At 39.5% G+C, this 16,605-nt stretch overlaps 1 protein-coding gene across 2 annotated transcripts in view; it reads right to left on the reverse strand.

Annotated features, from left to right (window-relative positions):
• Window positions 1-271: 271 nt before the first annotated feature.
• Window positions 272-16,605, reverse strand: part of acp2 (acid phosphatase 2, lysosomal) — a 31,796-nt gene continuing 15,462 nt past the window's right edge. The window contains exons 7-14 of one of the 2 annotated variants that reach the window (XR_013932730.1): window positions 16,224-16,313; window positions 12,386-12,469; window positions 11,820-11,868; window positions 9,508-9,596; window positions 8,511-8,617; window positions 7,337-7,515; window positions 2,686-5,571; window positions 272-2,574 (exon numbers count right to left, since the gene is read on the reverse strand). Coding sequence is in view for 1 of the 2 variants with exons in the window: in XM_080422683.1 (XP_080278809.1) it covers window positions 5,420-5,571; window positions 7,337-7,515; window positions 8,511-8,617; window positions 9,508-9,596; window positions 11,820-11,868; window positions 12,386-12,469; window positions 16,224-16,313 (750 nt within the window). In the remaining variant the exon portion in view is untranslated. Of the gene's footprint in view, window positions 5,572-7,336; window positions 7,516-8,510; window positions 8,618-9,507; window positions 9,597-11,819; window positions 11,869-12,385; window positions 12,470-16,223; window positions 16,314-16,605 lie in introns of both variants that reach the window. The other variant, XM_080422683.1, reaches the window with a different exon arrangement.

The following is a 16,605-nucleotide window of genomic DNA, read 5'->3' on the forward strand; positions in this document are numbered from 1 at the left end:
GTAAAATATGGTGAGAAAGAGAACTGATCAATCATCATGACCTGGATTTAAACCGGCAAAAGAAAAAAAAAAAAAGCACACACATACACAATATAAATTGCCAGATGGTGGACAGAAGCAGAATACTATTACTACAGAATATGACTACTAGAGAACTATAGTTCTGTTCACCTCTGGATTCAAACTAGTCAATGATTCAAATCCTCCACCTTCAATGCCATGCAACCATTACAGAGAAGCCGTTTTACCATTTGCGGTAATCAGAGACAAATTTTGCATTCATTCAGCCTTTATTTAGTTCCAGAGAACGGATGTGTGTGCGTGCACTCAGACACACAACTAAAATGTGACAGAAATCTTTGTTTGTTTCCAACTTTGACAGTGTAACATCAGAGCTGATCAAACTTGACATGATCAGAGTTCAAATGCAACTTGACATAAGTTCAAAAGTTTCTAGTTGTCAATTATTGACAATAACTGTTTTTACATGCATGGTATTAAATTTGTCTCCACTAGACTATATGGAACAACTTACAAACCTTTCAGTGAAAATAAGAATATTTCAATTAACCATATGAACCCTGGTGTCCATATTTTGGGCATGTCAAAAAATACATTTTAATTGCAAAAATAGCCAATCTACAACTAATTGAAGACGATGCAAGTATAATTGAAGACTGGAGCCGCTGTAAACAAACCCATATGATGTAATAGATAACTGTTGGTGCAGAATCATGTTGATAGAGCAACGACCAATAGGGAAACTCCAACACACAGCTGACCAATCATCATTCAGTGACTCAGTCAGTGTCAGAGATCTAGCCAAAAATGTTTGCTCTTCACTGTGGTGCAGTGTTCATTTTGACAGTGTGATAGTTTAGTCTTAGTCGACTAAATATCAAAATCTTAGTCTTTTAGTCTTAGTCAACAAAATTAAAATAACACTGCCAGTGTTAATTTTGACAGCAAATTCTGATTTAGTCTTAGTCTTTTGAATAACACACCATTTAGTTTTAGTCCTATTTTAGTCATCTGAAATTATTTAGTCTTAGTCTTAGTCTAGTTTTAAGATTAAATATCAAAATCTTAAAGGTACTACACCATGAATAAAAATAATAATAATAATAATAATTTCATATTGTTTATGTCCCTCAAACGTTTTTCAAAAGGTTTGAGCCTAAATCAAGCCTCAGATATACTCATTCCAACAAACTTCTCTCTGGCTTATAAAGCACTTTCACCTGCAATACCACATTGTCCTGTTTGGCACGGGGCGCTATTGAGACAGTTTGTATGCATGTTATCTCCTGGTTCTGTGTGGAAAGTGTAAAAAAATATATATATATATATTATTTTTTTTGGTTGGAACTGAAAAACGTGAGGGATTGTACCTTGACGTGACGTCAGGGACCAAATCAGTTTGGCCTGTTTTGAGACCAATTTACAGAAAACCCCAGATTTGCTGTGAAAGCCTGAGTGTTCAAACTGGGGTATTTTTGGGGATAGAAGACAGGTAGGGGAGACCAAAAACACACAAAAAAGAAGAAAAAGTTAAAATTCATGGTGTAGGCCCTTTAAGTCTTTTAGTCTTAGTCAACAAAATTAACACTGCTCTGGAGATCCAAGGTTTTCATATGACAGCAGAGATATCAATGCGAGATCAATACTTAGTTATTCTTAGTTACATTATATGTATTAATTAAAGGGTCTCGTTAAAAGGTTGTGCAATGTTTTAAGTTGTCAGCTTTCCAAATGGCAACAAACAGGTTTGATATATCAAAGGACTGAAAGGAACCTATACAAAATAGCATTTTAAAAGCAGTTTAAAAGATTGAAAAGAAAATATTAAGAATGCTGGATTTATTTTAAATACAATAAAAGTATTGCTAGAAAAATCAGAAGAGATTTTCTTTCCTCTAAATCAGTGGTTCTCAACCTTTTCGGACTCAGGGCCCACTTGATCCCATCTGAAGTGTTTCGCGGCGTGGACAGGTGGGTCTGCATGCATTTTCAAAGCATGTTTATTTTAATGATCAACCAATCTATTTTGTTTCGGCTTGGATCAATGGAACTAACATAGTATACTTTTAAGTTCATATTTATTGGTATAACAAAGAAAACTATTTTTTCAAGGTTTTAAAGAAAAATACCATGACTTCTTTATATTTATATATACATTTTCAATCAATGTTATATTATCTTAAAAATCTTAGTGCTTTGCCAATTTCCATCCTCACCCCACCTGTGGGCCCCGGCCGGTTGAGAACCACTGCTCTAAATCACCCATTATACTGTATCCACAACATACAGTACATGGCATGATTTCTGTGTACAGCGTCATACTACCAGATTACCGTTTTCTTTCCACACCCAACCTCCTGGCACATCTACACAGACACGAAATATTCAAAAACAAAAACATTTTGTTTCAACCACACGATTAATGTCTGTTTAAGGCAGTGGTTCTCAACCTTTTCAGGCCGCGACCCCCCAAAATAATCATATTTGAGCTGGGACCTCCCACCCTGATGAGCACTTGGAATGTAGGAGTTGCAGCATTACATTAAGTTTAATCTCTCAAGAACAGATTCTGCACTGCGTGAGAACAGACATAGAACAAACAGCAGAGGGCGCTGTTTTTCATTTTCAGTTGGCGATGGGTTCCCAGATTGCATTAAGTTTGACTCTGTTCCAAGGATATTAATTAATTAATAATATTAATTAATTAATTAATAATATTGTAAAATTGTGAAAAGAGCCGATCTACAAGCTCACAACGCCTCGCGTTGCGAGACGTTGTAAAGCTTGTAGATCTGCTATATATATTTTTTTTTTGCCTCTTTTATTATCTGAATTATTTTTTACCAGTTTTAGAATAGTTTGTTGTTACCTTTGATGCACTAATGGTCTTTTTTTTAGGTATTTAAAAAGGTATTAAAAGTCCGTAAATTGTCACTTCACCGTCATCTGGGGATCCCCCCAAAATCATGAGGGGACCCCCCTGGGGGTCCCGACCCACAGGTTGAGAACCACTGGTTTAAGGCACTTGTGGTCATTCAAGTAATAACACGCCCGATACACAAACGTGCGTCTGCGTCAGTAACAACTGGACATAAATCCACATATATGTACACAAACTCACCAGCACACATCTACGTATAGATCCACAATTCCTTGGAGACCCACACCGGCCTCATTAATGTTGCTGAAAGTGATATTTTGTGATAAAAAACAAAACATTTGTTTTTGTTTTGTTAAAAAGTTAAAGCTCTATATTCTGACAGTTACTATTGCTACAGTGTTTGTTCAGTAACAGGGGCCTCTGCATCTCTCCAGCTCTTTAGTAAACTAAATATAACATTTCAGGTTGGGATAGCAATTTTATCCAATCAGAAGAGAGAACCTCACAAAGCCAATTTGTCAGCTTCAATTTTATAATTTTACTGTTCCAATTTTGTCTGCTCTTTGTTTATCATGTATCCTGTATGAGTTCTCTCTCCTGATTGGATAACATTGGTATTTGTTGTTTATTAAAGAGCTGGAGAGCCGTTTCTGAACTACAAGACTATAGAGCTATTTAACACTTATTTTAACAAAAATAAATATGACTTATACATCACCTTTAGACGATGTAAGTATCTACTCTCCAAACCGATTTACAACTGTAAAACATGACATGCGGTGTCATGTTATCATTATCTCCACCAGGCCAAAGGCAGGGCCAGAGATTATGTTTTTGCCCCAGTGTATATGTGTGTGTGTGTGTGTGTGTGTGTCTCGGTGGCTAATCTCGCGAACAACACCACCGATCAGCATCGGATTTTTTGTACATGCTGCCAGTAGGCCAAGGAACTAAATCATGGTGGCGCTATAAGTCTTGAATCGTAGATCATAGACTCAAAAACGTGATTTTGTTCAAATGTAAAAATAATAACCTTGCTCTGTACAAACATAATTGACAAAAGGCCTCGTTTATCATACTCCGTCCCCACGTTGCCAAGTGCCGTTTCATACACGCACTCAACCTCAAAACGATGTCATCACATGCACCACACACAGATATAATGATGGAGGGAGGAAGGGTGCATCACCTTTCTAGAATTAATGTTATTTTTTCAGCGAGCGAAAGAGAACTATTTGGACCCACCCAGTCTACAGTAAGACCGAAAAACTATGGTCGGATTTTGATATTTTCGTTCTATCAAATAATGTAACTCTTGTCTGAATCAAAGTAATACTTGGTCACAAAGTGGTCATCATCTGTTCAACTATCATATTTAGTAGGCACTGATTTGAGAATCATGTGTCTGGTTTTGGCAACATCACACCTGAGAGTAGAAATTGTTTCTTGAATTGCTCTCGCTTCCGAGAAGGTTGAATTTACAAGCAGTCTAGTCTCACGTAGCCAGACGATCAGAAAATGTTTTAATGTAAGGACTTGTGGAGAACTGTGAGGAAAACCAACAAATCTACGGCCACTGCTTTGAAAACCAACCCTGATACCCTCCCAATATGAAGGACCGGCCTTAAGTCTTTGCATTGGTACTGCAATGCTGCAATGCTCTACCTTCATGACCCTCGACCTCCATTAATCCCGACTCTTTATCGTCAGGATTCCAACAGCACTTTCTCAACACTACCCAGGATCTAGGCACATCTTTCTTTGGCTTCTGCTACCAGTTACCTTGAACCAACCTTCAAACAACACGGGTTAGATATCTCGGTTTAAGTCTGGTCCTGGTCTTAGACAACCAGTCCCCTTTTCTTTGAGTAGTATTTTTCATGTTACATTTCCAAATTGTTTCCATCCAGATTTAGGACATTCATTCATTTAGATGTCAGATGTATCGGAGAGAGATCTGTGATCATCTGGCTGAGTACCAGCGGCCAAGCTCGACATTAAAGTGAATAGATGAAGAAAATATTCAGACAATTTCGAACTGAATTTGTTTGTATGAAATATATGGCGCTGTGTGTTGCCCATCCGAGTTCTGGTCCAAGCGCTGGTCCCACCCATGGCATCCCTCTGCTGTGATGACATCAATATCTAAAGAATTGATTCAATTTTCAACGTTTTTTATTTTATGTTTTAAAAAAGGCGCATATTACTGAAATCCTTACTTGCATTTTTTTCCTTCAATCTTTTTTTTTCTTTTTTTTCTCCCAGACGCGACCGATGCAGAAGCTTTTCAGATCAATGCTGGGAGACCCGACTGCTGGTGGTGAACGACTCTTCTTGGGTCCCAACCCACAATTTGGGGAAATCAGCACAAGAAAGGAGCGAGGGGGGGGGGTCACACTCAGAGTTTCAGAGTTTCTAAAGATCAGAGTTTCTAAAGTTCAAGGCCTCTTCGCTGCTGCTGCTGCTGTCCCCGGAGGCGTGGCATAAACCTCGATGTGGGAGGAGCTTGCATGTCTGTCAGGAGTTAAACTCCTCCCCCGCTTCCTGGTTGTCGACGTGATGGTAACCACGGCTGCCAAGGGGCTCCACCTGCCGGTGGAGTAGGATGAAGAGGAGGACGACGAGGAGGAAGAGGATGCAGCCCGACACCGCTAGACCAATGATCACCTCTGAGAGACAGAGAGAGAGGGAGACAGAGCAGAGAGAGACAGAGAGACGCAAGATAACATAAGTTTGATCAACTTTTTCTTTTTTTCTCCACACATTAATGCCCTACTTTGTCATACAAGACAAAGTCACATGAAAGGAGTGAAACTTGGCAATCTACAAGTTCACAATGTGTCTAATCACGACGCATTGTGAACTCATAGATCTGCTATTTCACCTACAGTATGTGTGGCAGTATAGGGTTCATTTATTTGTCATTTACATGCTTGCACTTGAAACAAAAATCGTACTCAGGACCAGCAGTGTACAATGAAATAACTATCAATAAATAAAACTCCTTAAGTGCAGTGTATTAAAACTGAACAGCATATTAAAAACAGTCGCATCCAGCATTTATCAAAACAAGATAACATGCCATTATCTTTCTATTCTACTGTATAGTCTTACTGTCTATGCAACTAATAAAATCTCAAGATGTCTATGAAGGTTTTGCCAACAATGGGATTGGCATAATTTCTTCCATATCCTCACCAGCCAGAGCCTACTTTGGTTTCCGGGCATTTCTTTTTTAGATGTGTCGTTTTTATAGCCTGGAATCCAGACTGATTCACTCCATTCAGCGGACTTGTCTGGATTCCAGGTTTTTGTTTTTATGTAAATGTTTTACTGTACTGTAGCACTTTGAGATTTGCTTCAAATATAAAGTGCACTATAAATGAAATGTATTACCGTATTATTATTATTATAGCAATTGGTCATGCCATGGTGTAAAATGAGCTAACCCTGAATAAGAGCATGAATGCACTAGTTGAACCACTAGCGACCCCTTTTGGAATTACTGCACATTACAGCCACTGTTTCTCAATGGAAAGCCTCAATGCCAATTTATCAAGTCAAATTATGTTTTATCATCTTGGGTAAACTGCCTGCTTTACTGAGTTAAGGTGTATCTGCCCTCTAGCACCCCTAGTTCTGCCAGCTATTGAGAAACAATAAAAAAAAAAGCCAGATACAAATGCAACAGAGAGAAAGACTACCCTTATCTGTTTGAGTGATCTCATCTGTATGTGCTGCTAGATTCAAGGTGATTAACTGTCACATAAATATACAATACAGCTGGTAGAAACGTTGCAAGCAGTGAAATTCTTGTGCTCCAACTTTGAAAGAGATAGAGATTGTGTGTGTGTGTAGTTGCTATAGGGATGGGAGTTTAGGCGTGTACAGTTGGAAATGACAGCGGTTAATCGTAACATTACATCATACTTAAAGAAATAACTTTGCAGTGCACACCATGAGCCTTGGACACACTAACTGGATCACTGAGTTGTACTTGTGTTGTGCAACTGCCATGGATACTTGAAGCTAGCCGTCTCATTACAGACAGAGCCTACAATGCGAACAGCAGTCAGATAAGAATTAAGCAAGCAGTGATCTGTCTTTCAGGAAATGTTTTCTACTGCCTTGTGGTTTTCTACCGTAGTTGTCTCTTTATCAGCTATAGTTGCAGAGCAAGGCTTTTCCTTTATGTAAAAACCAAGCCATTAAAAAGGAAAGTGAAACTTAAATGGGGTTTGTATGTAGAATACAAATCAGCCGTTCCTCCTTAGTGTGCCCTTTGTTTTGAAGTTAATTTAATAGACTTTGTGGCGGCTTTCTATCCAGCAGAAATGTGTCTCCGGGCAGAGTAGACTGGTTCAACAGCCATCAGCTATTTTCATGTACACAACACACTCCCGTCCCTAGTGTGTGTGTGTGTGTGTTTCTCACCATTGTCTCCAATAAAGTTGGAAGGTACTTGGCACTCCTTGGCCCAGTCGTCCGGTATGAAGGAACGTGTAATTCGGACAAAGTCCTCCAGGGGACAGTCAGCGTCGCAGCCTGGGAGAGCCAGCGGGTAGGCAGCCGCTTGGCTGTCATTACGATAGAACATGGACACCGACGCATTGCTGGTAGAACAAGGCAGAAACAGAGAGTCCAACAGGCGGGTATAATGAGTCAAATGAATGGAGAACAAATCATCTTAACGCCTACAAATGCATGTTTCCTGTGAGCTTGAATGATTCCCTGAGTGCAGATAGACGTGTTCTTGTCAGTGTCTGCTCGCTTGTTCCTTTCCTTTGCAAATGCATAAATCTACATCTATGTGCTTCTGCATTTGTGTATTATTCTGTGCTGTATTATCATGTTCATGTACAGTACGGTATGTTTGTATTTCCACACCTATAGTGCCCAATAAACATTAGTGTTAAATGAACCATATACTTGGTTGTTCAACTAACAGTGGAAATAGCCCATCTACAAGCTCACAATGTGTCGCATTGCGATGCGTGTGAGATTGTCAGCTATTTCGGAATTTTTTTAAAAACATCTGACTATTCTTGACAATATGTGGAAGAAGTACTCAGATATTTTACTTGAGTAAAAGTAGCAATACCACAATATAAAAATACTCTGTTACAAGTAAAAGGCCTATGTTAAAAACTTTACTTGAGTAAAAGTACAAAAGTATTGGCATCAATATATACTTAAAGTACCAAAAGTAAAAGTACTGACATGTTTGAAAATAGCAGATCTACAAGCTCACAAAGCGTCGCGTTGTGAGCTTGTAGATCGGCTATTTTCAAATAGCCTATGTATAAAATAGGGTTGAAGTGGTAAATGTATGTTTTATAATATAATAATGTATATCTGTTAAGTAAGTTTTCAAATAATTGTAGTGGAGTAGAAGTAAAAGTATTGAAAATTGGAAATACTCCAAAATTGTACTTAAGTACAGTACTCGAGTAAATGTACTTAGTTACTTTACACCACTGGATATAATGACATACCCAAAATAGGGATGCCAGGTTTAAAGTTGTTAACACTCGACTGCTTATGTGCGTGGTTGTGTGCATGTACAGTATTTTGTGGTGTACTGTATGTATGTGTGTGTGTATGTTACCCATTGTCATCCCTGTAGAGCTCAATAATGTGACAGGAGGCGTAGGGCGGCTGTCTGCCATTGAACACACTCAGACTGGCCTGGAGAGCTGCTACTGTGGTGTCGTGCTGAGAAGCATACAGTTCAGTACAGTACGTTAGTCAAATTACACCACTGCAGTCTCACATTTTGATTAGATTAGACTTATTTGACATTAGGTTCTAAAAGGAAACACATGACATAGACAAGCTTCTCAAAAAGGAAGAACATCAAGGATCCTTCCTTGGTCTCGGACAAACAAAACAAAGAATAGGCATTATATAAAAAGTTGATAGACAATACAAATTAATAACCGTTTGTAGCATAAATGACCTTAATAATTTTAACATATGACCATGCTATTCTGTAACCTTTTCTAAAAGCCATGATTTGACCTTTTTCTTAAAAAGATGTTGACTGCTAATGCTCTTCATCGTCTGGGGTTTGCTGCTCCACCATATCTAAAGGAGCGTTCAGGATGCAGATACAGTTAGTTTTAGTTTCTATTTAGTTTTTCAGTTTAGTGTTTGATTTCAGTTTGGTTTTAGTTTGTTTTATTAGAGCATGGGTAGTTTTAGTTTTATGAATAGTCTAGTTTTTATTTTTGTTTTAGTCTAGTTTTAGTTTTCAGGTATTATGAGGAAAGCCTCGATTTACAGGAGCTGAAAAAGGTACGATGAAAACCTAAAATGAAGATAATTTTACATGCAATTCTATTTTACATGCAATTCTATTTAGTTTTAGTTCGACTTAGTTTTGCATTGTTTATTTTAGTGTTAGTTTATAAAAGGTCTATAATAACCCTGGTTACTGTACAAGCCCATATGCAACTAGCTGTTGTATCTGTAGGAGTAGTAATAATACAGCTACTGCACCATGATTACCGTTATTACAGGATTACAGAATCCTATTCAGATTATTGTCTTCAATAGCTATAGTAACAGTAGTACCATAATCATCATCATCACTATAATCTCACCGCAGAGAGCATCATCATCTTGAGACGTTGTTTTGAGTCTGGGGCAGCCATCTTGGAGAGGTTTGTCACTATCTCTCCTAACAGGACACCTGAGAGAGAGAGAGAGACACGGTAAAGAGGAACGGAGACAGACAGAAAATAAGAGATGGTCATAGAAAGACAAATACGACGAGTTGTTTGGGTAACAGGTGACAGATTCCATACAAGGAACTTTGGTTAATGCCTGATTTATACTTGGTTGCGTGTACGCACCAAAAATAGCACATGCAATTCTCTTTAGTTTTAAATAGAATTGCTCACATCGCTCACATCGTGCCATGCTGCGACGTGTTCATTTCTGTGCAGGACACATCTGAGCGCAACTAAGTATAACTCGAGATTAAAGTTGCTGTGACAGACCAACATATGATTCTTTTTATTTATAATCTTTTTTTATCCCACAATTTTGCAACCCTTTTTCACCCGGTGCCAATTATCTAAGTGATCCTGGTCGCTACACTCCCCCCGCCAGCCTAGGGAGCCCAGAGCCGAGCTCATGCCTCCTTCAATGCATGAGAGCCAACTGACCTTCTTGTCACCTGACAGGGTGGAGTTTCAACATATGATTCTTAATGCAGGACTAACACCACAGTACATAAGGCCGTACAGGATTCATATCAGTGCCTTGTACATTGCAGATCATGCATTCAGAAAAACTGCACATAACGTATGACTCGTGGTTGTGATTTTTCGATAGTAGGTGTCATTAACAGAATGAATGAGGATCGCAGTGTAGGAGTGAGTACAGATATAAACATGACCCACATCAGTTCAGCTCAAACCAGTGTTTTGACATGAGTAGGCTTTCTCATGCCAGTGGATGGCAAGGTTTGTCAATAAATCTGACGGGTGGATTTCACACATTTTTACACATGTTCAGTCCTCTGTATAGGTGTGTGTGGGTTACCTATAGCCAAGTACTGTATATGATGTGCAAAACTGCCTGGTGGTATTTGGAGGCCCCTCCAGTATTTGTAGTGTTTTTCATGTGTTTAATGTTTCACAGTCCTAACCTGCAGTTCGACACATTGATTCCACAGATACCACAGACCAATTTTGACAAAAGAAAGGGGCCTTTCGAATCCACTGTGGTGCATCCGGCTTTGTCAAGCGTCTCTATATGAACACAATTGGCCCGTGTTCAGGGAAGGGAAGCCGGGCGGGGAGGGTGATATTTGTCACTACACAGAGTTCAAAATGTGGAGTTCAAAATGTCAAGCTCCTCTGTAAATAGTATTAGGCTTAAAATGATGTATGATCCCATCGCCTCGAGGGACAGTGACTGGCTAGCGCTACTCAACCCGCGGCCCGCGGGCCGCATGCGGCCCGATCGCAGCGTCTTGGCGGCCCCCTCATGGTCAAAAAAAAAAAAAAAAAAAAGCACAGGATAAAAATATACATTTCCGTTGAAATATATGGGTTGCTAAAACATTTTTCAAAAACAAACAGACAGACATACATACAGGTGCGTCAATTGTTACAGGTATAATGCATAGTTTTCTATGCATTTCGGGTTTTTGGGGGGTTTTGACCCCCACATTTTTCCGGCCGCGCGGCTTTGCCGCGCGCCCAGGATAGGTGTCTGCCACTGGACATACACACAACACAAAATAAACTGGTACAGTGAAAAGAATATGATGTCAAAATGTACATTTTCTTGTGCGTTACAAAATCGAAAAATCCAAAATAGGACCGTCATTTTTATGGCGGCCCCTTGGACTTTTGGTATTTTGCTGAGTGGCCCCTGAGCCATCTTAAGTTGAGTAGCCCTGGGCTAGATGGTTGTCAAATGCAGTCTCTGCCGTTTTGGATTACTTACGTACTTTGCTGTGCTCGGTTTCACTTCCATTTACTACACCATTGTGAGACTCAGCCTAGTCTGTCTGGTTGCCAAAGTGACCTGACGTTCGATTTCAAACCACAACCTTAAACTCATCATGGTGAGAGAATGAGCGGTGGAAAAATACAAAAAGCGGGAAGTAAAACTGGCTGACCACATGAACCACATGAACTCTCGCATCCCTATTTTGGGCATGTCATAATAGGTGAACATTCTGCAAAAATAGCAGATCTAAAAGCTCACGTCAGAACGCAACACTTTGTGAGCTCGTAGATTCACTATTTTCGGTAAGGGATTTGAGGTGGAGGGGGAAAAGGGAGGGGACCACGTATATAGACCCCTGGGGGACCCGGTCAACTAATTTTATAGGTTTTAAGTGGTTAATGAGGTGCATTTACTGTAGACGTTCCACACACAGCCTGCAGTGACCTACCTCCCTGCAGCCTGCTCTTCTCTTGTGCTTTGTAGACTCCAAACATGACCTGATGAAATGGGGAAACATATTCTCGCGTTACCATCTTAACATAGCCTCACTTTTTAAAAAGACAAGTGGACAAAATAAATACCAACACACTCAGCGTATGAATAACTGTGTTGGTAACTAAGACTGGGCATAAGTAAGTACTGGGAGCTGACGGTAGGTGTTCCATCTCCCAGGGGTCTAGTGCATTGATAGACACACTCGTTGCTCGGCTGATACCAACAATAAACCACTCCGAACTACTTACTTATTTACTAACTTATCACACACATCATGGTAGAATAGAATATGTATTTGGCCGCAGACACCCATTTGAAAAGATGTTATGCCGGAGACCCCCATAAGAGAATATTTTTCAAAAATTGCAGATACTTTTGAACAGCCGGAAAAAATGAAATAGGGCTTAAGTGTTTAAACTGTTCATTTTGCTGGGGAACCCCCTCAAGGACCCCCAGACCCCACTTTGAGAACCCCGTGATGGCCTACGTGATGACCTCTGTGAACTTTTGTATCCTTACCTGAAAGCCAAAGTCTTTCAGTATCCTCAACGTCTCCATGACATCAGGAGTCACCCAATCAGGAGCCGTCAGGTTGTGACGCGACTGCACACACACACACACACACACACAGGAAAGTTAGAATTATCCAAAATCTAAAAAAGAAAACTCTCAACTTGTACATTCTTAGATATTTTAGATATTTACATATCTATCTTAGATATTTCATATCCATCTTAGATATTTACATACCCAGGTGCCCTTTTGAGTAAAACATTTTTTCTTAAAATGTTACGATGCGGATCAATCTCATTGATGAAAACTCATTTTGTGAAAACTTTTTTTTCTTTCTTTCAAAATCTGTCTTGAGAGATGAACATATTATGTTGAACCTTTACAGAGCGCTGAAAGTAAACTGATCTCATCTCGGTTTACTTTCACCTCAAATGATGTTCTCATGCGATGTTGCTAAATTCCTCTGCCTTGGCCCTAGACAGAAAGTCTGCCTTCCTCCATATAACACCTGGTAGGTATCTGGACAACTTCAACTGGATGAAACTAGCTGTTTGGATCGAAACCAGGGGATCTGTAACCTTTGTCATTACAACCATTTGAGAGATGAGCATTATATTTTGTTTGAATGTAAGCATAAGGAATTATAGAGAAATGTATTTATTTGTTGTTATTACAATCAAATTGTTTTACCATTTTTATGCATTATTTCAGATCAAGCGTAGATAGACAGGAAACCATAGGCAAAAAGGAGGTTGGATTCAAAGTCGGGTCCTCGCACTCACAAGGAGTATGATCTGTGCACTAACTGGCTGAGCCACCAGGCACCCTATGTAATATGTTTTAACATGCTGTTGCCGTCTCTGGGCAGAATGCTTAATGCATATTATTTAGTAGGCAGTAAATGCTGCGAAACACACCCACCGAGTGCAAGCAGGTCTACTGACTAACATTAACTACACTTGCATAAAAGAAAACACTAGAACAGGTCAGGCTGGTCTGACCTGAACACACATGATCTGATCACGTGGGTCTCTGTTAACAAAACGTCAACCTTGGGCCCAAGCTGTCACCCAGCTCTGGGTGACATATCCTGGCTGGGGTTCTATTTTTGATCTAACTGTGTGCTACTTAAAACCCCTAAATACTTCATTGTACATCAATAGCGAAAATGGCTATATTTGCTATTGATGAATTTATGTACAAGCTCACAATGCGTCGTAGAACGGCTTTTCCCACCAAAATATTTTCTGTCAATTTTCACCTATTATGACATGCCCAGAATAGGGATGCCAGGATTTATGTGGCTAAGTACTTAAGCATGGTTAATAACAAATATAAACCATAAAGGGTTTTCCCCACTACAGTGCGAGTTCCGTTCCACTTGGGAAACTTATACCCAGGCAATTTACTTTAGGCACAGTAAGGCTCAGGTAAGGCTCAGGCCTTACCTGAGTGAAGCAGTGCCTTCCTTCAGCCATGGGCAGATGTTTGTGTGTTTGATATAAAGGCTATCGCCTCTTGACTCAAGGCCGATAGACAGCCTCTATACATCCTGCATGTTGCCTCTGACGGCTGTCTGGTGGATGTCTCAAGACTTTTATGAGTGTCTGTGTTTATTCTGATCTTTTGTGATTAGGTGTGTGTCTGGCTGTCTCCCCATTCACAAACACAAATCCGCTTCGCGACATCATGACACACACAGTATAAGCAGCACACAACAACAGGGTCCCTCATTCTTGGTTTTAGATTCTTGAAACACAGCAATGACGCTGCCGGAAGAAAAACGACTTTGCTGTCCAGGTGGCAGAACAACGCACCACCACCTGCAGTCCCGCATTGGGGGAGAAAGAAGAGGCACCCGTTGCTGCTTCATAATTCCATCGAATTATGACAGCGTCTACCTTTTTCCTATCTGGAGCTGACACTTTTGGCATGAAATAACTTTTAAAGGTTCCATCCATGTGATTTGTATGGGATTGCAATCGCTGAAATGTAACAACGCGCTTGGTTCATCGATAACATCAAACAGAGGATAGCCTAGATCAGGAATAAACTCCCAACAACAATCGAGTAGCCTACTGGACTGGACAGCTGTCCTGCGAACACTAACCATCCTCTAACATCCTGCTGTATGGAGAGACTTTTCTCTGCAACAAACAGAATACAGAAAGCGCCTGAGAGAGATCACCTTGACTGGTCGCTTGAACTTGATACTTTTCTCATTTGAAAAAGAACTAGACGCTATTTGGAATGGATTGTATTAGCCTGTTATTGTTTTAGAGGGGTTTTTTTTGTCTTGCGTTGCCCTGTGTAATTTGTATTGCCTGTTATGTTGATTAATCTCGTAACGTAAGTCACATCAAAGTAGGGTGACGCCGGTGACCAATGACCACATATTCATCGCAAAGCCTTGTAATTTCTAAGCTAAAAGGTGTAAAAACATAAATAAGACCGCCTATTATTATTTCAGGTTATTTCAAGAAGTTATTCAACTCTCTCCAACTGTCTGTCAATCGCACATCATTTGCGGCATGCACGACAGATTGCACTACCTGCCCCCCATGGTAGGCCCTCTAAGGGGGCTCCATGGGGGGCCTACCATGACATTTCCAGGCCTGCCCCACAAAGACATTCTGCGTTTGCCACTGCTTATACCCCTACGAACAATGAACTCATTAAGGAAGTATGCTGGAACAACATTCTCTGGATTTTACACTGACATGTAACCAATTTGGTGTCATTACACTAAAGGATATATAGTATATATAATATATTGGCCAGTGTTCACTCAAGGAGAGATAGACAGTGTTTGATTAGATTAGCATGTTATTTAGATTTTAGATAGATGCTAGGTTCACTTTTTACCTGGTATCATTTAGTTTGTGCAGATTATTTTTGATAGTATATTGTTAAATAATTAAATAAGAGTCTTCGAAATGCCTAATTTGTAAATGTTTAATTGTAGATCGTGTTCATCAAGGTAAAGAATATTTATTGATAAAGTTTAACAATGGCTATTAGGTCATTGGACTGGAGTACCACTTAAAAAGACAAACTCAGGAGTCTTTAGAATCATACGATTTCTAAAAATAAATAAAACATATAAAACACAAAATCCATTCCATTTAGATCCCAATGCTATGTTAAGAGCAAGTAACAATATAATCTAAATAATAATAATAAAAACAGCTTAGAGGACAGGATGGGTTCAATTCCATTTAAAACTGCAGGTGCGTAGGAAGCTAAATGTGATCCTCTGTGTCAAGATAAACTGTATATCTATTTAAGGAACATTGAACCAGTGAAACCTGATGAAAACCTTTTAAAGAAACACTTTCAGTCGGTTTCTTTCACTTCCTTGTTTTGAAAGCGCTTTCATCAGGCAGATGTCTGGCAGTCTACAACTACAATATATGGTTGCCGTCAGGGCAACACCTTGAATCTCCATATATATGATATTTTTATGTAATGTAAATATCCAATCTAAAAGCTCACAATGTGTTACGATGTGATGAATTGTGAGCTTGCAGATCTGCTAATTTCAACAGTTGTAGAAAATATTTGCCTATAATGACATGCCCAAAAAGGAAATGGTTAAGTCTTTCTGTGGGTTTTATGAATATTTAACCAATGAAAAAAGTATTAACAAGTGCATGTCACTAAATAATAACATTGGATCGATAGGAAAACAGGTTCTTTTATAGATTTTCTGGAAAGTAACCGTTTTGAATATACAAGGTTTCCACCGGACAGCAATTATATGTGCATGTCTTCACATGCCAACACATTATTGTACGTTTTGTGTGTTTCTCCAAGTGTGCGGTGCACAAATGTGTGTCCTCACCTCACAGAAGAGTGTGTCATACACACTCCACACCGACTCCACGGTAGCATTTTTCAGCCCTGTGTTATTCTTCACCATCTCTATGAAGTCCTGAGGAAAGGGACAATGTTAACTTAAACAGGATGCGAGCACCGCTCAAGTTTCTTCTAGTCATTTGTTACCGGGTGCTCGGTCTAGAAAATTGACTAAGTAAAGTTTAAACTGAAGACTGCATCCGGGTGTTTTGTGTGGACACACCAAGGAAAACACTGCCAACCATGAACCAGTACATACAGTCCTTTCCTTCCCTTCACTATCCCTATTTTACACTTAGGGATTACCAGCATTCGCGGAAACATCCAATAGGCACTTTTATTTTGTTGGCACAGGCAGCATACTGAGC

This window comes from Gymnoscopelus braueri, assembly GCF_963280865.1.
Source record: "Gymnoscopelus braueri genome assembly, chromosome: 24".
Taxonomy (NCBI): Eukaryota; Metazoa; Chordata; class Actinopteri; order Myctophiformes; family Myctophidae; genus Gymnoscopelus; species Gymnoscopelus braueri.